General features: G+C 33.2%; 4 protein-coding genes across 8 annotated transcripts; 1 reads left to right on the top strand and 3 right to left on the bottom strand.

Moving 5' to 3' along the window:
- Positions 1–959: 959 nt before the first annotated feature.
- Positions 960–5031, top strand: LOC108342034 (uncharacterized). Of its 3 annotated transcripts, none has more exons than XM_017579736.2 (5): positions 960–1172; positions 2398–2667; positions 3382–3618; positions 3733–3950; positions 4443–5031. In XM_017579736.2, exons 2-5 carry the CDS (start codon positions 2413–2415, stop codon positions 4669–4671), a joined length of 939 nt encoding a protein of 312 aa, XP_017435225.1. In that variant the 5' UTR covers positions 960–1172; positions 2398–2412; the 3' UTR covers positions 4672–5031. The 3 variants fall into 3 exon arrangements, with proteins under 3 accessions (XP_017435225.1, XP_017435227.1, XP_017435226.1); XM_017579738.2 differs by lacking the exon at positions 960–1172 and adding an exon at positions 1261–1459; XM_017579737.2 differs by lacking the exon at positions 960–1172 and adding an exon at positions 1261–1615.
- Positions 5032–5979: 948 nt separating this feature from the next.
- On the bottom strand, positions 5980–11104 carry LOC108342084 (MLO-like protein 13). 3 transcript variants are annotated; one of them, XM_017579789.2, is made up of 14 exons: positions 10439–11104; positions 10214–10271; positions 9572–9792; positions 9329–9445; positions 9153–9201; positions 8982–9055; positions 8075–8149; positions 7817–7905; positions 7666–7715; positions 7539–7579; positions 6592–6798; positions 6436–6503; positions 6267–6327; positions 5980–6123 (listed from the first exon to the last, which is right to left on the bottom strand). In XM_017579789.2, exons 1-14 carry the CDS (start codon positions 10556–10558, stop codon positions 5980–5982), a joined length of 1374 nt encoding a protein of 457 aa, XP_017435278.1. In that variant the 5' UTR covers positions 10559–11104. The 3 variants fall into 3 exon arrangements, with proteins under 3 accessions (XP_017435278.1, XP_017435279.1, XP_052735263.1); XM_017579790.2 differs by lacking the exon at positions 9329–9445; XM_052879303.1 differs by having other exon boundaries at positions 6036–6123; positions 6267–6503.
- Positions 11105–11210: 106 nt separating this feature from the next.
- On the bottom strand, positions 11211–14862 carry LOC108343019 (endoglucanase 25). The gene is made up of 6 exons (XM_017581024.2): positions 14350–14862; positions 13929–14242; positions 13066–13524; positions 12357–12492; positions 12084–12256; positions 11211–11967 (listed from the first exon to the last, which is right to left on the bottom strand). The coding sequence occupies exons 1-6, from the start codon at positions 14720–14722 to the stop codon at positions 11566–11568; spliced, it is 1857 nt and encodes a 618-aa protein (XP_017436513.1). The 5' UTR covers positions 14723–14862; the 3' UTR covers positions 11211–11565.
- A 2120-nt stretch (positions 14863–16982) lies between these two features.
- Positions 16983–22823, bottom strand: LOC108343239 (ferric reduction oxidase 7, chloroplastic). Its single transcript, XM_017581381.2, has 9 exons — positions 22373–22823; positions 22203–22296; positions 21777–21977; positions 20685–20919; positions 18941–19268; positions 18599–18851; positions 18166–18421; positions 17624–18056; positions 16983–17424 (listed from the first exon to the last, which is right to left on the bottom strand). Exons 1-9 carry the CDS (start codon positions 22605–22607, stop codon positions 17255–17257), a joined length of 2205 nt encoding a protein of 734 aa, XP_017436870.1. The 5' UTR covers positions 22608–22823; the 3' UTR covers positions 16983–17254.
- Positions 22824–25850: the final 3027 nt, after the last annotated feature.

Raw genomic sequence — 25850 nt, 5'->3', positions numbered from 1 at the left:
AATAATTAAAATTTATTAATACTTATTTGATCTACGAAATTAAATAAAATAAATTATTGAAAATAAATCATATGTTATTTTCAACAAATGAATAAAAACACTAAAAGAATATTTATAATTTAATTATATTTTAAAATATAAAACTATAATTACATGATAATATATTTTATCTAGAAAACACAATTGCATTTTTTTTATCCCACTTTGTACCTATTAACTAATTTTACTGCATTTTATACTTTAATAAACTAATTTAGCAATTAAAAAGTTTTAAGTTAACAATTCATTAACTAAAAACTAATTTTTCTGTTACAAACTAGTATATCACCTACGAACTATTTTTATAGATATTTTCTAATTTATTTTAAAATTCAAATCCAACGTTCTATTTTAAATCAAAGTTACTCTAGTTGTTACCCACTTCCTTGGGTTTTATCAATAGGTATTTAGGTTTTCTTTTTTTTGGGAGTTGGCAAATAAATTATCAGTGTATGTTTGGGAATAATTAAAAAAATAAATTTATGTAAAACTAACAAAATAAGTAATTATTATTAATAACTTGATCCATACCTAAAATAAGTAAGTTTTATCTTCTACTAGAAACAAAAGAAAAAATAAACACAAAAACTTGATTAATCAATTTTACAATCATAAACTAAAGTATCCACAGCATAAGATTTTTTCATATATTAATCAATGATCGATTTAAAATTTAATCAAACATATTAATAATCTAAAATTCTATTATCTTTCCTAAATTATTATATTTAATCAGTTAATTAATAATGTAAAATATATTGCATTAAATATACCATGAAATTAAAACAACTTTTTTTAATTTGCTTCGTTTTTTTTGCCAAAGCCACCATAACAACTTTTTCCTTCTCTCTTCCTTTCTTTCTGAAAGTAATAATAATAAAATAAAGTTAGAAATATAAATATAATAAGACGAAGGTGCCTTGTTTGAAGTTTGAAAATGAAACATCGGTGAATTCCAAACTTCTCTTTTTCTTGGCTTACGCGTTGAACTTCCTCCGTCCGCCGTCCGCGGTGGTCGCCGACTCCCTCCGACGGCCAAGCTCTGCCGAGGTTAATCTAGGAACCTGTCGCTTACTCTCAGCTTGTTACTACAACACTCTCTGATTCTTTTTCTCCTTTTTCTTCCTCTTCTGGTGAGTTTCACAGTTTCCAAGGACATATATTTCTTTATAGTTTTTTTCTTTTTTGAAATTCTTAACGAAAAAGAACAAAACTGTTTCTTTCATTTATTGCGGACATTGAAGAGGGAGGCGCCTTGAAGTTTTAAATTTTTGCAATTTAATGAAGTGAATAAGTTAATTGGAGTTATGTTATGGTGGTTTGATGCTTAAAGGGAGTGGCTTAGTTAGTTCACTTAGAGCTATCTCTAGATTGGGAAAATTTGGCTTCAACACCTTGATCCTCTCAGGTAGTTAGAGAGGTGGGTGCAATTGCTTATTGCTTATTTGGTTATTGAAAGTCTTCTTCAGGAGAAAAAAATTGTTTTGGGTTTTCATTTCAAATCAAAAGGGGCCCAGCTTTGGTGTTGAAATACTTAGGGATCTTCTTTTCTGTTGGGTGGCTCTTGGAATCGAAGGTAATTGAATTAGTGCTTAGGGCTCTTGTTGGTTGTGAGAGCAAATATCATCTATGTAAAACAAAGAGGGTCAGAGAAAGGAAAATAATGCTTTCAGGGCTGTTTGCAGTCGTTGATATTTTCTAACCAGTCCCCTATATTCAGACGCTTTTTTTCAGCTAGCATGCGTGGATTCTGTTTTTCTTTGGATATTATTTAGCTTCTGACTGGTATCACAAATTGCTTTATTTGGGTTAAATTCTGTGGCCCCTGCCTTTATATGCAGTATCTTACGCTCTAATAGTGTCAGATTTTTAATTGGATATAAATAGCGAGGCAGCTTTGCCATCTCTACATGATTTTTGACTGATTTAGTATTGTGCAATTTTTCTGCACATGGTATGAAAGGAAATTTATTAATATAAGTAACTCGTATAGCTTGCTTACACTGCTTTTGCTTCTGTTTGCCTTGTTATATCTACAAACAGGAGTATAGCCTACTATATATTTTTAAATTGACACTTCCAATTCTTTTCAAAGTTCTACATAATTCTTCAGCTGCATACAAATAGAAGTCGTGTTAATTATCATTTTAAGCATCCTTGTTTTAATTCTTCACCTGCATACAAATACAATGTGATTGTTAATGGCAGTGATTCGGGTAGATAATTTCTGGTCTTGGTTTATAAATAGATTTTGCTTATGCCATATGATTGTTCTTACTTGATTTAAGTATTTAGGGCATTCACTTTGAATTTTTAATTAATCTCAGCTTCATCCTTGTGTTGTGCTTTTGTTTCTAGTCATCTGGCATCACAATGATGACACCAGAATCATCAAAGGAGTTGGAAAAGCATGCAATCTCAAGTCATCATGTGAGGGGGAATAGTGAATATGTTAGACTTGCCATTTCTGATGAACCGAGGGCTGTCGAAAATGAAATACTACAGCCTGTAGCAGTATCGAGATTTAAATCTTTCAGGTGGTGGGTGAAAGCCTTTTTCTGGTGCTTTGTCATTGTTGTACTTACTCTTGTTATAGTGAAATGGGGAGTGCCATTTACTTTCGAAAAGGTACTTCCTCTCGCTTTACAATTGTTCTGGTAACCAGAATTTCTTTTCTTAATATGCGTTCTCTGGGGATGTGAGCTTTACAATTCCTATTCAGAAATTAATCTATAATATGTTTTTTGACTCATGGATTTATTTTATATTGTTAATTATGTCATTTCTGTGCACCTTCGGTCTCCTATTTTTGTCAACCAAAATGTTTTATATGACAATAATATTTGAAGATTGGCATTTTCCTTGGCATCCCACATGGCAGCTTTATGTATTTGGGTAGCTCTTTCATTCTTCACAAATGTTATACGGCATCAGTTTGCGGTTGACTATGTTTCTATCCAACGAGATGAGAAAATATTAGAGGAGTTCAATCAATATAGTAGCTCATGTTGTGAATGCTAATGTGACAATTTATATGACTAGAAAGAACAAAGCAGCTTTCTGCACTTGCTGTGTTAGGAAACTCTGCTTCCTCGTCCCTCCCTTTGTTTCTTTAAACCTAGTTTGCAGTCGTTTTATAGACCATATGAGTATCATATCATAAATGTCTTATGGTTATAAACTTAGAAGTGGTTTGGGAATTGCATCCATATTGATATTTTTGGTTTTGCCTGTGAACAAGCTTAGACTCGATATTTTAATTCTTGTGGAATAGCTTGCACTCCACATGGTTGCTGTTAATTCATATTTTGAACCCAGGTCTTACTAAATTTTCTGTTGTAGATAATTTACCCAATCATGGAGTGGGAAGCGACCGCTTTTGGCCGTCCAGTTCTTGCCCTTGTACTTGTTGCTTCTCTGGCTTTATTCCCAGTATTTTTTATCCCTTCTGGCCCTTCCATGTGGTTGGCTGGGATGATTTTTGGTTATGGCCTTGGCTTTGTTATAATAATGGTTGGCACAACCATAGGGATGGTCCTCCCTTACTTAATTGGACTAGTTTTCCGTGACCGTATTCATGTAAGTCGTTTTGTTTCTCAAGTGATCACAAGTCTAGATTCATGTTGTTTTTTCAGTTTTTTTTCTTCCTTTTTTACTTTTCTGTTTATACTCTTTTGTTTATAAATGGTTCAGCAATGGTTAAAGAAATGGCCCAAGAATGCCGCAATGATTAGACTTGCTGGGGAAGGGAGTTGGTTCCATCAATTTCAAGTAGTTGCTTTGTTCAGAGTTTCACCTTTTCCGTACACCATTTTCAATTATGCTGTAGTTGTGACCAATATGAGGTTTTGGCCGTACTTATGTGGATCAATAACAGGAATGGTGCCAGAAGCTTTCATTTACATCTACAGGTTTGTGCTTTCTTATTTGGCCTTTATGCTATGTTTGGATGGGTGGCAGGGGTGTAGTTCTATAATTTTCTAAGAGGGGTATAGTCAATTTTTAAAATACTTACAGATATAATTATAAAGTGTTTTCTTAATTGGAAAAAACGAGTTACGATTTCCCTATTTTGATAATTTTTTCCTCAAACACTTATTATAGACGAAGACAAGAACAAAGAAAAAATGAAGGAGATTGTCTCATAAGCTAAGATTATTTAAAATAAGTTTTCCTTGTTTAAAAATTGAGACATTTTCATGTCTTGGCAATCCGTCGAAGGGCAACAGATGGTCAAAGTTAAACTTAGTGAAGTTTGTTTGAAAACAGACATATATGACTTTATGAATAAAATATTAGCTCATTGATCCCAATATGACTGAATCCATAACTTGTTTTCTTTATCAATGGCCATTAATAAACTATGTTTTCCTCATTTGTTAATGGTGGTCAATTTTGAACAGTGGTCGATTACTGAAGACCTTGGCAGACGCACAGTACGGGAAGCACCAATTGACAACTGTAGAAATTGTGTACAACATAATTTCTTTCATAGTTGCTGTTGTTACCACCATTGCTTTCACTGTTTATGCAAAAAAGGCCCTTAATGAACTCAAAATTGCAGAGGCCAATGAGGAAGCTGCCTCTGTATCAGGGAGTACTACTCTTGAGATTGAGAAGGGTTCCCATTGAAATAAAATTGCCCACGATGTTAGTGTATATTTATGTATCTAAATTTGGTTTAGGACTACATGTACCACAATGCTTTTTACCCTCCCTCTTAGGCCTTGTATTGATTATTCAAATGAGCATGTAGGATAGAAAAGTCTGCAAATGCACCAATCGGGTAGAAATAATAAATTGGAAAGAAAGCCCTACTAACATTTTTTTATTACATAAAATGTGCAATTAACGACATGATTTAGTGTAAATTAAACCAAAGAGTGTATCTTTAACTTAGAAATAATATCCTTCTCAGCAGGGATGTGAAGTATTATGGTTTTGTCTTCATACTTTTGTTATAAAAAGTATCCTTTAGACTGGCTTGAGTTATGTAGTTTTATATCCATATTTTGTGCATGCCTAATATTAATATGTGATCTTAAAATTAGATAAAACTGTTCATATATTTATGGGGGAAAAGGTATGTTTTAAGGAACTTGTTTTCTTGGGGGCCTTTTCCTATAGCATAAAATTTTAAAAAATAATATATAATTTTATATGAAAGGAAAATAGAATGAACCTCTATATTTTTTGCGGCTAATTTAATTTTTAATTGGCATAAAATACTTTTATTTTTTTGTCCCATTTCAATTTATCTAAACAACGAAATAGAAACTCTTTTCTGTAAGATGTGAAAAAGAAAACGAATGAGATGGTCTAAGATGAATTTACAGAAGAGAGAAAAATGAGAAGTGTGCATAAGGATGATTTTCATTTTAAAAAAACAAAAGCAAGGAATCACCTGCTGTAGCTGGACTGCGTAAGCTTCACTCAGTACCTTCATTTAATGAATAATTTACTTCTAATTAAAAATAAATGTGATGTTCAAGAATGCAGTTGAACTGTTGGTGTGTCCCCTTTACAATCATGTATTCATGCTAACAACAAATAAGAACCGAATTATAGTATACGTTATAATAAAATCATCATTAAAACCAATTAGTAATGTCGTATTGACACTTCAAATTTTTCAACAATCAAGATCAGTTCATGCTAGTGACTGATGAAGAATACATACTGAGTAAAAAATCATCTGGATTCTGAAATTGTAAGACACTGTCACATCAGTTCATGAATTGAAGCCAAAAAAAAAGGTTTTAGAAATGTACATCAGAAAATCGTGTCAACAAAGTCTACAGTTGAAGGAATTAAAATGGTGGTACGTTTTTAAATTTAAAGATTTGTTTCACATTTCAGAAACTTATCAATTGTTTTAACTTATGAGATACTAATATGACAGTGTCAAACATTTTCAGGAATAAAGTGAGTGTTTATTCATTAACTGTTGGATGTATTAGGTTTCTCCAAGGGAACAAGCTCAATTGCAGATGTTGCATCTTCCACCATGATTATTGCTTGTTCATCAGTTTGGGTTGATTCTTTGATCATGCAGTTGGAATGCGGTTTGCTTTCACTACCCATCTGCTCTCATTGTAAGGATATTAAAATCAACAAGAAAAACACGTTTGTATCAGTTTTGATTTCATCAAACCTTATATTGTACTTTCAAACTAGTTTTTATGAATCCGATGGAGGAAATATAACCTTTTAGATTATTCAATTACCTGAGTCACAATAGTGTACAAAGGCAAGGTGCTATAACTGCAAAGCACTTGAACAATTACACTGCATGACACATTACCTCTCTAAGCAGTGAGATTAAAACATAGCACATAATATAGCAAAAGTATTCAAGTTATGGTTTTTCATTTTCACATTGAAAGGGTATATTACCCCATTATAAGTCTTGGGATAACGTAGGTTACTTTCTCCATAATGCATGAATCAAATCCATATGTGCACTGCATAGGGAATGGTTAGGAGACAGACAAGTTATTTTAGTAAAATGATTAAGATTTGAAAAGGAAAGCTTATGGATGTAACACTCACCCAAATCCAGAAGAAAAATGCAATCTCAAAAGAGTTTTGAAACAAAATGAAGTGAAGTAAGTGGAGGACTAGGAGAGGGCTGGTAAACCAGAAATATTCATCTGATGGCTTCACTGATTTGTCATCATCTCTTCCCAACATGTCTATTGAATCCTGATACAAACGAGCGATTATGTGCTCCAACTTTGCCCCCACCAGAAGTAGAAGCTGTTTCATAAGCAAGCTTAGTATAACTCTTATCATACCAACATCTCATGCTTAATTGGTATTGTTATAAACAAATCACCAATTTGACTCCCAAAGCATCACCCTCTCTTCTAAGTACTCTCCCAATCCATCAGTTAAGAAACTAAATTGATGTATTATACTCTTTTTTGTTCATATTATAGGGTTTTTTCTTACTCATTGGGTCATTGCAGTGACTGTTTTTTAACCTGATAAATTTACACACATTGTAGGGATTGAACCTGAGATTCTATGGAAAATAATTCAAGTATGAGTTTAAGTCTTACATTGGATAGAAATGACAAAGTTTAATACCATATAAAAAAAAGACTAATAAACTAGATCTTGAGATTTTGGATTAAAAGTGGTATCAATCTTTTATATGGATTAGACTCAAGTCACATATAATATCTCCTTGATGAACTTCTCAGATAATGGATTAGACTCAAGTTACATATAATATTTCCGATAATGGTTAGAATCAAGTTACATATAATATTTCCCTGATGAACCCCTCAGGTAGAAAAAATGCATCAGATTCCTCTCCAAAATAGAATGTCTTCACAATGTAAGTATAAGATACCTAACCACTACACTAAATGTGTTTTACTAATATTTTTACTTCAATATTCATTTAGGAGAGAGGATAATACTTTAAAGATGAAATGGATGGTTTCTTTGTAATGTCAACAAAAACATTGTAAAGAGTGTAAGTCACTTACTATCAAGGGTAAAAAGGCTAACCAGAAATAAGTGTGCCATCCTGCATAGTAAACTCATAAGTAGGAAGATATAAAACTATAAGTGTTTACTTTCAACAGAATTAGAGGATCTTGATTAAGCATTTACCTTCAATGTTCAACAGCAAAAACAGCACAACAAAAACCCAAAGGTACCAGCTACAATAGTAGGTAAACAAATCAAGAACAGTTGGCTCATTACAAGGAAATTTTCTTGCAATGAACTGAAATAGGTGAGAAGAACTTGTCTGAACTCTTACCTGATACCAACAACTCTTTTGAAGTCTACTTCAAGTGTCCTCAGCATGTAATTATGAAAATTATAGTTGGGGTTATTTGAGTGGTGTTTCTGAAAAATGTTATGAGTATCATAATTTGTTTCATGTGACTTAACAATATATGGCATGAAATTATAGTTGGGGTTATTTGAGTGGTGTTTCATCATATGAAAAATGTTATGATGAAATAGTTATTATTCTCCAAATGATTAACAATATATGGCATGAAAAGATCTTAACCTTGACAAATCCATACCGAAGTGCATAGTAGTCATACTTTGTAACAGAGCCATGAAATTGCTTGAAGAATGATATCTGCCAAAACAAACACAAAACTATATATCCTTAGAGTTTAACCAGCCATGTGACTTTAATAAAATGAAGTATTTGAAGAAAATATTCTTCTCAAAACCCTGTAACATAAATTTTGTAATTTAAATTTTGACGCATTATTCAATTTAATAAACACTGTTACTTTTATAGTTTTCTCCTTTATTCTAAAACTTTATCTGCATAACTTATTCCTATACAGTAAAATAGAATATTTACTAACTTATAACAACTACCATATGATATATCTATTGGTTTTTACAATAATTATCAATAATGTTTTATCAGTGGGAAATGGAAGAGAGGAAAATCCCTATGCATCCTAATTTTACTACCCTCCAATTTTGTAGGGATTTTGAACTAAGAAGAGATGATTTAAAGCATTTTAGTGAAAAATTAATTTATTTTGGTCCAAAATTATAAGGTATTATAAAGTAAATTAATTGTTAAAATCTCCTATTACCTTTGTAAACCAAACAAAGAAAAGGTCACATGCTCTCTCCTCCATTAAAAACCCTTTCACAAACAGACTCTAAAAGTTATAACCGTGATATCTAATTGATTACAAGTGTATAAAAGATAATTCATAATCATTAAATGCATACAATAATCATGGAATACATGCAAAATTTCCTTATTATTTTAACATTCTCACTTTCATGCAATTGGTTGAGTTTTATAATAAATATATCAGAGCATTCTTATCAAATTCTAGAAGTACTACTTCTATAAGAACTGGTAGAAGTTTACAATTTCAATTTTCTTCATCCTAAAGGTTAAAGTTAGAAGAAGATTGAAGAAGGTTCTGAAGACTTACCAGCCAACTAATAACAGCTGCTTTTCTCCAATATCCTCGACTTTTTTCTTTGAAGAACTCATGTTTATCTATTGCTGCATTTGAGCTAGGAAGTTAGAATATGAAGAGAGAAAAAAAAATTCATTTTCTTGTATGATCATCTGAATTTTAAATTCAGAGTATAATTTGAACCTTCACTGTGATCTCGATAATGATCCTCCCATACCTTCCATTCCCGCATCTACACCATGTAAATATTAAACTTTAATATGCTGCAAATCATGGATGAACTATTACTTTTACTAAGAATATATCAAGTTCAAGGAACATAATATCACCAACTTTTACTAAGGAGCATATTATATTACCTTTGCACCTGCAAGAAGCATTGTTGTGACACAGAATATTGCATGTACAACGGCCAATACAAAGATAAAAATGTGAAGCTGATGTAAAGATTCCAATGATAACAGTGGAACCTTACCCTGCTTAGGAAAAAAAGGCATGGATTTAAATATGAATCAAATAATTTGTTTGTATGTGAAAATGTTATTTTGTGATATTTCCAGCTTTACAGAATTCCAATTTTTTTCAGTGACATTGGTAATAACCTTATGTGTACAATGATCTGAACCAGAACCACTAGACAAAAGCCTCCTTCTGTTTATTATAGCATCATAGTATATCTGATAATGCGCTGAACCTTCTGAAGACCTATGAGGCCTTTTGCATGGAAGCATTTGGGTTGCAAGGTTTGGTGAGATGCAAATGTCGCTTATTAAACCTTGAAAGACGGTTAACAAAAGGGAAATGAACCCTAAAAGCATCAATTCTGGTGAAACAAAAATACACACTGATCAGGCTAAAGAATAACATGTTGCATTGGACATTTATAGAAGTATCATGAATGATATATATGCTCAATAGATGTGACGCAAATGCTTTGTACTCAATAGGATTGAGAACACATATTGTATAGTCCAATTCAAAAATGCAGTTGTTACTTGTATTTACTTTCTTCACTTACAAGACTCGGTCCGGTATTTGAATGATTTTATTTTTGAGGAACTGGATTACACTAATGTCACCATTGATTCAGTGATTCTATGTTAATTGAAATTCCCACTTCAAAATCATAATAATGTTCTTTACAGATAAAAATGCCAATAAAGATTGTTAGATGTACCAACATATCATAATATTGAAAAGCTTTTGTGCTTGAGAGTGAATCAAATTGAAACTGAAGAGACTACCTTCTTCCAATTTTGTCAAGACTTCATACAGTGCGTTCTGACCTTTTCTCTTTAGGTACTGTAACATTGAACCGAACAAACAACTCATCATGAATGAAATGATTTAATACATACCAAAAAGAAAATAATTACTTAACAAGAATAATACAACTCCCTTAAACAGAACAAAATGGTTGAGAAATCGACTAGGCCAGAAGAACTGTGAATTGAGAGATGTGAGCTTACGTTTCCGAGTTTGTGAAGGGCACGTTCAACACAAAGGGAGATGAAAACAATTATGCAGCAAACAACCGCAACAATCCATGTTGGTGTGTATTCCAGAGAGTGGTTAAGTTCTTCTGCCATGTTTGCACTTTCGTTAACAAAACAACTCTTTCTGTTCAATATATATTTTGGCTTGAAAGTGATGGTGGTCAAGGCAACGATATTCTACATGGTGCAGAATTGATGCAAGCCACAACAAGCAAGGAATGTTTCCCAACTTATCAAGGTATCAAGACAAATAAATGAAGTTGGCATGCATAAAAGGTCGAACCAGATTCAAAGGTGCTGGTCACGGAGTAGCGTGCAAGATTTACTGATAAAGATAGCTTGTTGACAACATTGCAATTTCACATTACGACGACAAAAAAGAATCGAAAGTGCATTTTGAAGTGTAACGTTGTTTTTTGTGTTTTACGGAGAAAGTGCAGCACCGTGGAGCATAAAAGAAACGTACTGTTGTCAAAGTCATACGATTGAATAGTGTGCCACTTGTTTCTCTTTTTCGTGTCGTTGTCTCTTAATAGTGTTCGAAGTACATACACAAAAGGGAAGGTTATTTAAGAGGATGGTTTCTAGCAGTTAAAAATTTGATTGTGCATGGCTAGATCCACTAGTAGAGCCTTTTAGAGCAGCTTAAATGGCTACTTCACAAAATAGGAATAACAAAGAACCCAAACTTAACGAGAAGAAAAATAAAAGACTAAACGAAAATAGATAGCATGGAAGACAAATATTGAGAAAAACTGTGAAGGCATTAGATGAGACTGTCAAACAATTACAAGCTGTTCAGTTTATGTTTAAAGAATACAAGATTTGATTTGAGATTTAGATACATATATACTATGTGTATCACAAAAATTTAAAGAGACACACTCTCAAGTACCCACTCTATCAATTCTTAACTTGGATCAATCATTGGCTCCAGGCAGCTATATATTGATTAGGCCAAGCTCCACTATAATTCCATTTCTCCAAGCTTTTCTCTGCAAAATTACCTTGATCTTCCAGTTGATACAAAATGAAGGTTACACGTCACTCGAATCATCAGGGGTACTTGATGGAAAGAAATAAGCAATGGCAGGGTGCACTTATGGTTTCCACGGTGCTGGAGGTGGTGGTGGCGTGGGAAACATAGGGGGAACAGCAGAGAAAATGGTATTTTTGTCAATTGATGTGCTCTTGTCGCCTGACAATGCCACTAGTGCCGCAACTAAACCAGCATTTCCGGCAAGTGTTGGCTCTGTGTAATTGTAGTTTGAACGAACATCATGGAAGCCATCATGCTTGTCAGGACCAGCGACCATGGCACCAACAATTGTATTTGGGTTTGGCTTGGAAGAATCCCTCCATTTCCATCCACCTTTACAACTATATTTGACCTTGTTCTTTGGAATAGATGCACCTCTATGGTGGACATGCTTTGGATAATGATCACCAAAACCTACAATATAGCTCATTTTCCTCGGATTTTTCCCAAGAATGTAATCAATCTGCAAAAACACCCAAAAAAGGAAAAGAAAAATTAACCCTGGCACATCATAGTGATATCAATAATATGAGGGATTTGGATCCCATACATGACTATCTCGAAGGAAATACCACATACCTGGGTCTTGGCAAAGTTACGAAGCACGTCTGTTGAAAAGAAATTAGGTCCACAATACCATCCAGGTGTATCAGCAGCATCAAGATAATCACTATATAGGGCAGCCAAAAAGGCGGCATTGACAACATATTGCAGAGGCTGAGGCCTACCATGGTTTAATTGAATCAAGCCACCTGAGTGCACAAAATACGAACATTTACATCAGAGAATAGTAATCAGAAAGTCATGAATTCTGATGTGACTGGTGGAAAGGTTTGAAGCAAGAATTGTTACCTTTGGTTCTATTAAAACTTGTGAAAACTGGTAGATAGGAGCACATGACTATGCTTGTCTGATTGTGGAAGGTCCTCAAAATTTCTTCATATGGATAGCCAGGACTCAAGAACAACCTCAAACGACTCAGAAGAACCTAAATAATGAAAAATCAAATCAATTAATGAATTTTCATTAAAATTGCCAAAACCTGCAAGGTAATGCATGACATAAAGACCACGTGCAAGGAAAAACATCTCGGGAAGGCCGGGAAAGGCAACATATATGAGAACAAAATTAAGTTTAACATGAAGATCTGAACGCAGAAAAGCATTGGCAGAAGAACTTATGACATTTACAAAGGTAAATAATCCAAGGTTAGTAGCAATAATACCAGATATAAGTATTTCCGATTTTGGAATGATTAGCCAGACATCTAGTGTAGAACTCGACTTTTGCTGCTAAAGGACAAAGTATTGAAAACCACACAGCATCCACCATAAACACTACAACTTTAAGACAATTATTATTAAACTAAGATGTCTTCTTGAAAAATGAAAAGTGAACAAAAAAACTTAGAAATTCATTATATCTAATTCATCATCATGACTTTAACTTCTAGCTATTGTTTGTTTATGTTAATCTAGTTTCCAAATGACAAACCAAGACAAACTAGAGCATAATATAGATATACACACATACACATAATAAAGAATCCCTATAAAATTACCTGAGCACCAGCAAGTTTGTTATCCCAGCTGAGTACCCCATAATCAGGGCCTCCCCAGAAGGCACCAGCATGCTTGGCCAGGCCAGGAGCAGTAGCAAGCTTAAGGTATGACGAATTTCCAGTTGCAAAGTACATCCAAGCGCCTCCCCAAACATACTCATCCCAGTAACTGGTTGAGTTATAAAATATTGCAGCTTCCGAACTCCCAGCACTGTACCTACCTCTCTGATCCCTCGAAAACTTGAAGAGCGTGGTTGCACCATGCACCAGTTTCTTGGAATAGGCCTTATTGTCCTTGAAAACAATGGAAGCAGAAGCCAAGGCAGCAGCCATCTCAGCGGCAAGATCTGAACAACTGTGGCACTCAGTCACAGGGCGATCATAGTCCATGTCCTCCGGACGCATCCAGCAATAGTGATCGTTGGGAGTACTCCCACCAGAAGTATCTCCTACCCCAACCTGTCAAACAAGCCCAAAAAACAATAATTGGCACACATCCTCTTCCATACTCCACACCCCACAACAAAATTCTAACCCATCAACCCAACCTATCTTTTCAAACCACTCAAAATTGCAACTGCGTCATCCCCATGTATCTGCAATCTCCCGCAATACCGAAAATTGCGAGATGCAACAAACGTGTGACTTTGACCACAATTTAAATCCTTGATCCGTTCCTAAAGTATGGATCAGCCATATTTGTACACAATTTCCCACAATATCAAGGATGGCGAGTTGCAACACAATTTAAAATCATGCTCCCTACTATACTACCACTAGAACGAAACTTCTGAAGCAAATGACTTGACGTGAGAAATGAAGAATGAACCAAAACACAAAGAAAAAGGGGTGTCGTTGGATACCTGAGCAGCAAGTGAGGTGATGGTGTCAGCAGTACTATTGAAACTCTTGAGAAAATAATCAGCACCCCACTTAATGATCTCCTTAACATGATCAAGCTCCCCAGCAGCCTCATACTTTGCACTATACTCAATCACACTCCAACTCAACATAGAAATGGAAAACGCAGCAGGAAAGTTAAACTTGATAGCATCCCCGGCATCGTAGAACCCACCCACCAGATCCTTAATCGCAGAAGACGTATCAGAAGACTTCCCGTCTTGCATACCCGAGTTCCCCCTCCAAGACACATTGTTATGCTTCGGCAACTTCCCCGCTGCAACAGGAACAAACACAACCAGTTCAGACAAGTTAGTGTACGTGTACTAAACAAACAATGATCACACAAACACGATTACTCGATGAGGGATCTCAGTTGCTTACATCTCTGGGCATTGAAGAACATGAGGGCCTTGCGGAGGGCGAGCGTGTAGTTGTCGGGAGGCGGGTGTTTGTGGTGGTGACGAGGGACGGTGTTCACGATGAGCGCGATGAATCCAGCGAGGAATGCGGCGAAGAGAACCGTGCCGACGGTCCATACGAAGATCTTGCGGCTGACGATGATGCAACCGAGATCCACGTACTTCTTCTTCTTCTGTTCGCCGGGACCCAGGAGCCAACTCTGCTGCGTCTCGTCCAAGGGCCGCGACAGCGCCGCCCTGTCCAAGTCCTGCAGGTTCCGGCTCCGCTCCTCCTCCGTGGCGGAGTCCGTCGCATTGATCTCCAACGGACCACCCCACGGATCTCTACCGTACATTCTCGCTCCTTTTGTTTTTTCACTCCAACGATGCCACCGACACAACACAACACAACACACTGTTTCTTCGAATCAGCGAACTCAGAGGTTTGGCTGCTTAGTATTAGTAGGACTGCGTGTGTTGTGCTGGTGCTTGCTGTCCTCTTTCTTCCTTTTTTTTATATATATCTTTTTTTTTCTTCTTATTTATTTTCTTTAATAATTATTTAAAAAGTCGAAAAAAGTTAAACTTAATCGCTGTTATTTGATTATTTTATTTTGAATTGGTGGAAATGGAAAGTTTTAGTTGAAAAGATTGCGTGGCTGGTAGTGACGGTGCTTGCCTTTCTCTTATGATAATAATAATATTTAATGATAATTATTAATTATCATTCATCATTAATTAATTATGCGTTGGGGTTTTGCTTTCGTTTTTCTGATTTGTTTTAGTTTTTCCTAATTACTATATCAAGATTTTGGTTTGGGAAATTGTATTAATTAGGTTTGAGACACTGACGTGTCTACCGCCGACGCTGACAGACTGTCCGCAAATCCAACGCACCGCTCTCACAACTCATTCAACACAATAAAAAAACATAGGTTAAAAATAAAATTTAAATAAATTTGATTAAAAATAAATAAATAAAATTACAATGGAAATCCTCAGAAATGTGTCACGTGCATTGATACCTAATCCAATTCAATTAGGGCAATATAAAAACATCATGTGTTGTGTTGTTCTGATTCCAATTACGATCCCTATAAAGAACAAAGTATTAATTTGTGATTAGCATGTTGATTATGGAATTTAAAACTAATTAAAAAATTATGGTTGGTGAACGTGGCATTTCTTTTATAGGTTTTGTTTGCCGACACAGGAAGAAATTATGATACATACCATCTCTCACTTTCTCTTCTGTCGGTTTTAGCATTTTTTTAATTAGGTTTACTTTTATCTATCACTAATTTTAATGCAAGTGTTAAATCAAGTTAATCAAGTCATTTTTAATATAATTTTTATCCACAAAACTCTATAAAAACGTACTTTTTGTATTGTATGGTATTGTATATATACACGTACATACATACGGTAGTTGGTTTTCTATTTTAATCCCTTTCTTTATTGTTGAGGTGGGCCAAACATGAAGGAAACTATTCAGTCTTCTAATATTCTTTTGGTGTTGCTTTACGTAATTCCTTTACCATTTCTTTTTATTGCGGTATAGGTTTCGTGTCACAACTTTACCACTAGCTAAGTTTTACTCACAAATTTAAGTAACTAATTTTAACATATATTTTTTTAATTTAATTTTCATATACTAGCTAAGTTTTGTATTATTTAAGATAGAGCTAGATTAAGATGTTTATGTTTTTAAATGTAAAAATGATGAAAAAAGATTTTGATAAATTAAATTTTAGATAAAGTGTTTAATCTAACTTTGACCTCTTAATTATTTAGTATTTAACTTTTCTATACAAATATTTTCGTTGATAAACGTGTTTTTTTGGTTTTATTTTATTTTTGTGCAGATCCCATTCATGCATGCAATTAATGAGAAAAATGAAAGCGAGATGTTTGACGAAAGTGTTGAGAGAGAGCAAAGCCAAATGTGTAGAAAGTAGAAACTCCACACCTAAAAAGCACCAGATGCTTGTCTTCAAAGCAATAATGAAGCAATGGAAGAATACGACCATGCAACTACACATCAATTCATACATTACTTTACATTTTCATTATCTCATACAATTTTTCTAACTAAACTTTTACTTTAATCCCATCACTTATATAATGATATATTTTTTCTTAATGAGAGATACCTTTATTAATTTAACAACATACACCACTTGAAGTAATCAATGATTAGTATGAAGATAAGTGTGTGTGGTTAACTTTTACAATCTGGTTTATATTGCACAACTTGCATAGAATAAGTTTATATAAAAAAATATCGTTTGATAAATCAGATACTAACTAGTTACTTTATCACAACCATTAACAAAATCTGAAGGAAATGTGATGGATAACCACCATTCATTAACGATGATGTGTCATCCTCTATAATGACGTACCATCTTTTAATAAGTGCAACCAATGAAACTTGCAGAGATGCTTTCATCATTTTATTAGCTACAATAATTCATATTTCGTTGTTGTTTTATCAATAAAAAAACACTAATAAATCAAAGGTTCGGTACGCCTAATCTGTTGATATGTATTTTATCACAGAATGATAGTTAGGTGAGGTTAAATACAGTACCAAAAACTATACTCACCTACAACTGAAAATTACTTTAAAATAGTATTTGCTTCGGATTTAAGGTATCCTCTGATCCAGTAATTTACACTTCTAAGAGATGAGACTGAAAGAAGCCACAGAAAACTGAAGATTAACATTATAATCATCCCTGAAACTGCATATAAAACATGTCTGGTGACAATTCTAGAACCCTTCTAAGTTCTATAATCCTCAGAAGGATTCTAATTTTAGGAGGGAATATATATATATATATACACACACACATATATGTGTCTTCCATCTTCCTTTTGGGGAGCTAGAGATCAAAGCTATGGCTGTGGAAATGGAAGATGGAATCATGGCGTTGTCTTGTCATGCTGTGTGACCTGATTTCTTCAGCAACACTTGTCTGAAGTGTTGAAGGGCCACAAACTATGACACCCACATCAACAAGGCCCCACTTCTTTGACATTGATTCATAAATTTCTGCAATGCATATGTATCTTGATTAGTAACTATAGGTAGTAAATATTTGGTTAGATTTAGAGTTTCACTTCAATAAAATACAATGATATTTAATTGGATGCTTTATTATGCAGATTGTCCAGATGAAACTTTAACTTAGATCATACAATACAACAACACATCTTAGTTTTGTTGAAAAATTATTTTCATAAAGACATACCTTTGAAGTCTGGCCTGGAACCATAGGTAACGACAGTTGACTTTTCAATACTGACTTGACTTTGATCCTTGGGAGCCAAAGATTCATTTTGGTGAATCTTGTCATCAACATTTTCATTATTGGACTTTTCTTTCAAATAACTTTGCTTTTCCCAATTGTGCCACAATACAACCACTGAACCACCAAAGATAACCACACTTGCAGCCATGCATATCACATATAGTAGTCCCTTGTACCACCATATCTCTATGTGAAATGGGGTTATGTAGTAAACATACAACAAAGCCAGCAATATCACAAAGCCAACTGTAGATGAGATGACATAAAGTCCGGACCAGAAATTGTCTCCTGTGCCAACCAGAACAGACATGCCATAATCACTGGCCATAGGGCAGAATGAAGATTTTATTGGTTTGTGAGTGTACCCCTCTTCCTGCAGATAACAGAAATCAAATACAATTTAGTGAAAAAAAAAATGTGTAAATGATAACAAAGCACCATCAGAAGAAAGTACAAATTTGTATGAAGAAATGTAGACTCACCAATGGAGGATCTGATTCTCGAGTGACATAAATACGAATATCAATGTTTACTGTATCTGAAAAGGATGGACAAATTGTTTCCATGTCAATGGTTGAGAGAAGTGGAAGCTCGTTTGAATTTTTCACAGCCCAAACAAGTAAAATATTTCTTGGTTGACAGGGTTTCCCCTCCCTAACACGGTGGAGAATGTCACTCAGTATAGCAAGGAAGGGAGAAAGTCCAATACCACCAGCCACTAATATAAGATTTTCGTACCTAAGAACAAAAAGGCCAGTCATTTCATTAGCTGAAGAAGTGAAGAACAAAAACATAAGTTAGTCTAAAATCTTATTTGGTCTGAAACTCCATGCATAGTAAGGAACAAGGACTAAATCATGGTTTCCATCATTTATTATGTGTGCAGAACAAAAAGATTGGCATGTAACCACTTACATTAAATGGTATGGTACTTCGTGGCCGTATGGTCCCTCCACTGAAGTTGTTATGACTGATGAATCTTTTTGTGCATCAGTATCAGTAATCCTTTGTCTCAACTTCTCCGTCCATTTGCCAAGAACCTTTATAAGAACAGCAAGGTGATGCTTTCCATCCAAAGGGCTAGAAGAAACACTGAATGGATGCCACTGTAGCCATGATAGTTCCCGGACTTGAACGAAAATGAAACTTAGAGCATTGTACCTCAAATCTACAACATTTTGAAAAGGTTTACTGTCAGCGAACTGGTTAAGGTGCAAAATTATGTGCACAGAAATACTATGGTGAATATGTAATTACTTTGAGGTTTTGAAAGAACCAATTCCACAGTGCCACATGGAAGGCATCTTGAAGAGATTACATTAACTGTCCTTCGTGATTGGCAGAACCTCAGAAACCGATCAAGCAGAAAGAAAAATATTCCACCAGCAGTCATAGTGAAAATAAAGTCACCAACATGCAAGGCCAAAAAGACAACAAAGACTACATATAATTGATGGGTGTAGAAGAACAACTCAAAGTTCCATGTTCGCACTCCAGGAAGAGAGGTCACCCACATTAACAGACCAGCTAGAAGGCTAATAACTCCTGGGAGATTGGCTACACCAATATCTTTCCATTGTACTAACTGCAAAAGGGACCATATTAGGCATGGAAATGTTAGCATGATTGTGCCAATGTGTTCAAGATAAAGCTTGAACTATTGAAGTAAAATTAGATTTTAATGTTTATAAACCATCATTTCTCTAAATACAAGACACTTGAGACCAACCAAACTCATTCATTAAGCCTCAATTAGGCATGGGCTAGTGGCTAGAGACTGATGGGTTGTAGGAGGTCGTAAGTTCAAATTTATCCTAATAAAAAGATCATGCATAAAGAAATAAAGGATGTCACTTCACCACTGATCAACAACTACCAAACCTAAGAGGAAATTAGGATAGCATTATAGACATTTTGGTAAGGCATAAGAAAATAAAAGAACAAGACAAAAGGAGTGCAATGGCTTGTGTTATTATATACTTCTAACCTAGAGTTGAGAAACCTAAATGCAAGCAGCTATGAAGGTCAGTATTTAGTTTATTTTCCTTCTTAGTTTACATGGAAGAATTATTTTTTTCTAAGGGGCAAAAACCATTAAAGTTAGATGAATTGTGAATCAAGATAAGATCTCTTTGGAAAAATGTAGCACTGCTCTTGTGGCCCTGCGATCCTCCATTCACCATCATTGAATCCTCCTTTCTCCAACTAGCAAGATCCATTGAAGTTTCCATCTTCCCCCATTGCAAAAAGCCTTTCTCTTGCCATGACCGCCATCCATAGTTGTACTCTTCACCCGTTGGCCATCAAAAAAGCCTTTTTGCATGGCGAGTTGTACAAAGAAAGTTTATGGATCAACTACCCAGTTTAATAGTCTCTGGTGACTCATCTTGTCTGTAGCACGAAGATAGCTAAAAGCAATCTCCTTGTGCTTGGTTCAGCCGTTTTAACTCAATTTTGCTTGAGTTTGGTATGATTTGATATCTCAGTAATTAGGGAAATATTTACAATTGATAATTAGAGATATTCTCATCATTATGTTTTCCTATATTATACTTTAAATTAAGAACTTACATGTGTGATTAAAACTCAATTTACAAAATACACGTTATTAGTTTGGAAGGTTCCCTTTTGACAAATAAGTAAAAAATGAAAATCACAAAAGTAAATAGATAATGCAAACATTTGTTTAGAAGATTACCAATTCAGCACAAAATCAACCATTGATAGCCAATATTATTTTGCAACAATGCATCATTACTGCTTGTTTTTCTTTTCTTTAAAAACAAATGGGCCTTGTTCAAAGCATTCAATGTTTCATTTACATCAGTTCATTAAAATCAGATTCATTCAGCAATCAAGAACTATATCATTATACCAAATACACAAATAAACAAATAGAACACAAAGGGAGTTGAAAAATAACACTTTTGTTTTTCCTGTACATTCAAATTCAGTGAGTATAAACTATCTTCAGAAAAGAAATCCATTAAAGAGGACTCACTTCCTTTACAAGGCGGCCTTCCATTGCCCAAGCAATGACATAGAGAAGTCCATGGATAGTAAATATCACCATTGTGAGGTGTCCCAGCCATACATGGTATTTTGTGGCATGTTCAAAAGGGATATCTATATAGCGGAGAAGAACAGATCCCCTTGAAACCGGGACAAATAGGAAAGCCAAACACATTAATCCAATTGCTCCGGTTCGAAGTCCCATAATTTTTATCATGAATATGCTGAAAAGAATCAAATGAAACAGCTTCATCATGTTCATCGTTGTTAAATCTACATGAACATTGCAAAATTTCTAAGCCAAAAATGCTTGTTCCAAAATTTAATTTTCAAGGATGGACGTTGTCTGATAATTAAAGCAAAAAAGATTCCATTTGAAGCATGATCAGAAGACTAATATATGGATTCCATATCAAGACACGTAATTTATATTGACATTTCATCACTCCAATTATACATGTGTTGGGACACAAAAGTTTCATATCGCTATAGTAATCTACACAGTATCAAACTTGGCTGAGATTTTCTTGTATACCTTCTAAAGCCTCAATAGATTCTCTGGGGTTTATTGGACCAAGAATTTTTAATTACAATTCCCCCTTTTTATTAGTTTCATGGTAGAGTTTTTTTTCAATAACCAATCAAACGCTAATTGAGAAATATCTATTGGAGAATCCCAAAAGAAATCCTAAAGAACAAGTATAAGAAAAATACATTGATATGTTTATTAAAATTCTTTTTTATATATTTTAAAATATCAAAATCAGTGTCGTCAGTATATTTTGAAGACACGGCAGAAAGACAGCAGAGAATCCAAATTCGAAAACAATTTAGTACTCCAACAACAAAGGGAAAACTAGGAAGTCTTCAACAAAGAAAATAATTTCATTTTGAGGAATACTAGCAACATACACTGTCAGTCTCTCTATACACTCTTCAAATATTAAGGAAATCCACAAATTGTAATGATTTCAAACCAATTTCAGCTAATAAGAATGTGCTACTACCTTTTATCATCTCATTAAAAAAACTAAGTCTGCAGAATCCAAATAAAATAAATGAAGGCACAAGACTATTGTACCTCTTCTCTCTAAAGGATGACATATCAGATTCAGAGATAATTCCAAGGGCCTCCACACTATAAGCGTAAGTAGCCCAGAGAACATACAGCAAAAAGAGGACAATCCCAATTAACTCTGTGGCAGAAACAACCCCAAATGGTCCTCTGATAAGCACAGGAAATGTCCATAGGCGGAACCTAGGATGTTTGGAACTCTTCTTCCTGCAATAATAAACAAAGTACAACATATACTCAAAACCATGGTTTTAAAAAAATTGCAACTTCGGTCACATCACCAAAAGTAACTGCAACTGCAATTGTGATCTCATTGTGCCAATATTTTTCAAAATAGCAAGGATGTGACAAAACTGTGACCGCATTTAGAATCATGTTATGGTGATGAAGAAATTCATTACAGGGATAGAAACGTTTTGGGAAATCACATACCCTTGAAGCTGATCCTCCCCGGTAAGATTTAGGTGCGCAATGGCAAGAAATGCAATTATGAGAAGTGGGGCAGTGAACACCACAAAAATGCTTCCTGCAAAACAAAACACATTTTTAGCTTTGAACTCACGCCACACACAAGGTGAAAACAAGAAAAAAGATAAACTAACCTGTGATTCCAAAAGGAGAGTTACGGTTGAGCTCATTCCATGTTGAAAACAATTTATTCACAGGCTTTGCAGGTTGAAAAAAGATAAAAGCTGTCCACAAAACAAAGATCACGCAGATAAAAAACTTGAGAGTCCCTTTAGTAGCTGACACAAGAGAAGATGATAATGTCTTGCTTGCACTTTCATCGCCACGAGGAGAAAGCAAAGGACTGTAGTCAACATTGTTTTTCTCCATGGACACAAATTCTTCCTCCCCGAAAAGGGTATTCCACACTATGCACTAATGCAATTAGTTGCAGCTTCTTGAGGCATAAAAATACCAGCTTGAAGTGGAAATGAAGACAAAAAGCTTTTTGTGTGGAACCCAAAATATTGATTTGCTGAGCAACTTAGAGCCACCCAAATGAATTTTTGAACTGATGGCGGATAATAGAATAGACTACATAATTGAGATAGAACATATGTGGTGGTGTAGAAACATAGATTTCACACATTACCACTACAATTATGGATTGAAGAGAGGAACAAAATTGAAATGTAACATCTCAGGTTATCAACGTCAACATCGACACACTTGTTTTTCTCTCTCGTCTTTTTCTCTATAGGACCATGCATTTGAGCCTCAGATGGAATGGCTTAAAACTACAATTTTCACTATTTGAATGTAATCTCTTAACTTTTTGTGTTATTTCAATTTTAAAATATTACTATTTTATTTATTTTGTGTTCCTATGTTTCATTTTATTAGGATTATTATATAAAATTGAGTAGAAAGAAACTGAAGAAGAACTTCATGAAAGGGATTGTGTTCTTGATTTTTTTAGTAAAATGTAATATTGTTATTTTTATGATTAAATCTTTTCCACTCTCTTTTTTTGAGGTAGAGAAAATATGATTAACACACTTTTAAGGTCAGGACGTTCATGATAAGGACATCCTATTTAGGGATTAAAATGTATTATTAGTAAAATAGGATATTGAAAATAATATATATTTTTTAAAATTGCATGAATAAATAATATTTATATTTAGTGCTAAAATAAATAAAAAAATTGGTGTAGTGGTCAGAGGAAACCCCCTTGTCCCATATAGACAGACACATAAATGTTCGACCTCGTTTGTCTCGCCTGAATTGAAGTGAATTAAAAATTAAATATGAAATTGGAATATTTATATATATTTATATGTGTGTAAGGATACAAATAAATAAGAAATAGAGACATAATGTGAAATAGACAAAGAAAACAAGTGCGAGCATGAGAACCACTTGTTGCTTTGAGTACCCAATATTGCCACGTGTCTTCTTCTGTATCTCTTATATTTCCTTCCTCATACAAATGCTGACAGTTTTACAAAAGGACAATACTCAATTTAATTTGGTTTTGAAGAAATAATTATTAATTTAGTTGAAGATAAAAAATTGTAAACCATCTCATATATAACTCGACTTAATTTAAAAAGTTTGGTTCAAAACACTTTCATACATATATTTTTAGTTTAAAGTTATTAGAATCTTGTCTATAATAATAAAAATATTTATTCTCAATTTCATCTCTTTATTTATATATTGTTTAATATTATGACCATATAGAGTTTTACTTATATCAATTGTACAAACCCATCACTTTCATTATTTGTAATAATTTAATATATCTTTGTACAACACATTCCTAATTTGTTATCTATATTTCTATGTAAAAAGAGATTTTTTTTTCTTTTGTATACATTTTGTTTTCAACTTTACTTTTTAAGTATTTTTTTTCCAAATTTTAATTTTACTTTTTAAGTAGTTTTTTCAAATTAAAATAATTATTTTACTAATTTATTGTTTTTTAAATTTAACTATCTTTTTTAAATTAAAATAAATATTATAGTAAAAAACTATCTATAAATAAATAAACATTACCTGCAATAAAATTATAAAGATTATTTAACTCGCATGTGTTTTTACTAATATTCATAAAGAATGTTACTTATATTCTACATTAAGAATTATTATAATGAATTTTAAAATAAAATCTAAGTAAAATTGAAAAATATAATATATAATATAAATTAAAATTTAATTTTAATTAATTTTAACTTAATAAAATAGGAAATAATTTTACTTTTAATTAAATTTAACTTAATAAAATATAAATTAAATTTTAATTTTAATTTTTTTATAATGAATATCCATGATACTCACACCTTATTTGTTTATAAAAAATATTAAAATATTTGTTGCCCACAAATAATAAATGCTGCCAATTATTCATCATGAATTTTTATTTGCGAATACTTTTATTACAAATATTTTTTTCATCCCTGTTCTTCCCTCACTTTCTTAATTGTTATTTTATTGTATTAGATGTATAAATTCATTTACTTGAAGCAACTTTCACTTAAATCATTATCATTTTCATGTTACTTTCCATTCTCATTCATTATGGAATTTCCATATAGTCATATAGTCTTGGAAACCTAAGCCTTATGAAATTTAGTGAAGTATCTTTCCAAGATTTTATCTAGATCCAAAACTTTGCTTTTTACTCTCTATTTTGGTCAAATTATCTCCATGTTTTTTTCTCCTTTCATACTTCCCTTAAATCTTTTTATCATATTGACCTATTTTGATGTTCACTCCTTCCAATAAAATCTTTTCAATATCCATGTTTTGATTCAAGAATTTCTTTCTTGAAATAATTTTCATCCTTGTCTAATCTTTGTTTCCATTTAACTAATAAAGTTTTTTTGAAGAACTTAATATGTTTTGTGTTTTATGTCCGTTTCTCTTTTCATATTTGATTTACATAAGTTCTCTCACTTTATCCAAATTATTTTTCTACCTTATTTTTCCATTTCACATAAATTTTTTAATTTACTAATATACTTATTCCTTTTAGAATTTATAAAAGGAGAAATAGTTAAACGATCTTAAAATTAATTACAAAAAACGATATCATAAGCGAAATTACCTATTTAAGTATAATAAAAATGCCAATTTTTAGAGAAAAAAGATTAACAGTATTGTTTGACCTGTGATACAAATAGCTTATGCATATATAACTTTATTTTTTTCTTGTCATGAGTAATTCCAAATTTCAGTTCTCTAATAATTTTTCTAATTTTTTATATATTTTAAATTCTGTTATAAAGCCTTCTATCAGTTTTTCTTCCCTATATAACATATAATTCCTTTATACTTAAATAATTAAAATTTAAAAAGAATTAAATTACGTTTTAATTCTTATATAATATAAGAGTTATGATTTTGGTCCTTTAATATTTTTATTTTACATTTAAACATTTAAAAGAAAATTAAAAATTAACTTAATCTTATATGTAATTTAATTTCATTACATAATTCGAAATATATTCAAAAAAATGAAAACAGCCCATCATCATCATAGAAGTTCACCGCCAATACCACCAACCAAAAATCACCACCACTACAAATACCCATAGGGGGTATTGTAGGAATTTTAAAAGTCACATG

This window comes from Vigna angularis, chromosome 6 (genome assembly GCF_016808095.1).
Source record: "Vigna angularis cultivar LongXiaoDou No.4 chromosome 6, ASM1680809v1, whole genome shotgun sequence".
Classification (NCBI taxonomy): Eukaryota; Viridiplantae; Streptophyta; class Magnoliopsida; order Fabales; family Fabaceae; genus Vigna; species Vigna angularis.
This window is presented reverse-complemented; position numbering and strand designations above follow the sequence as displayed.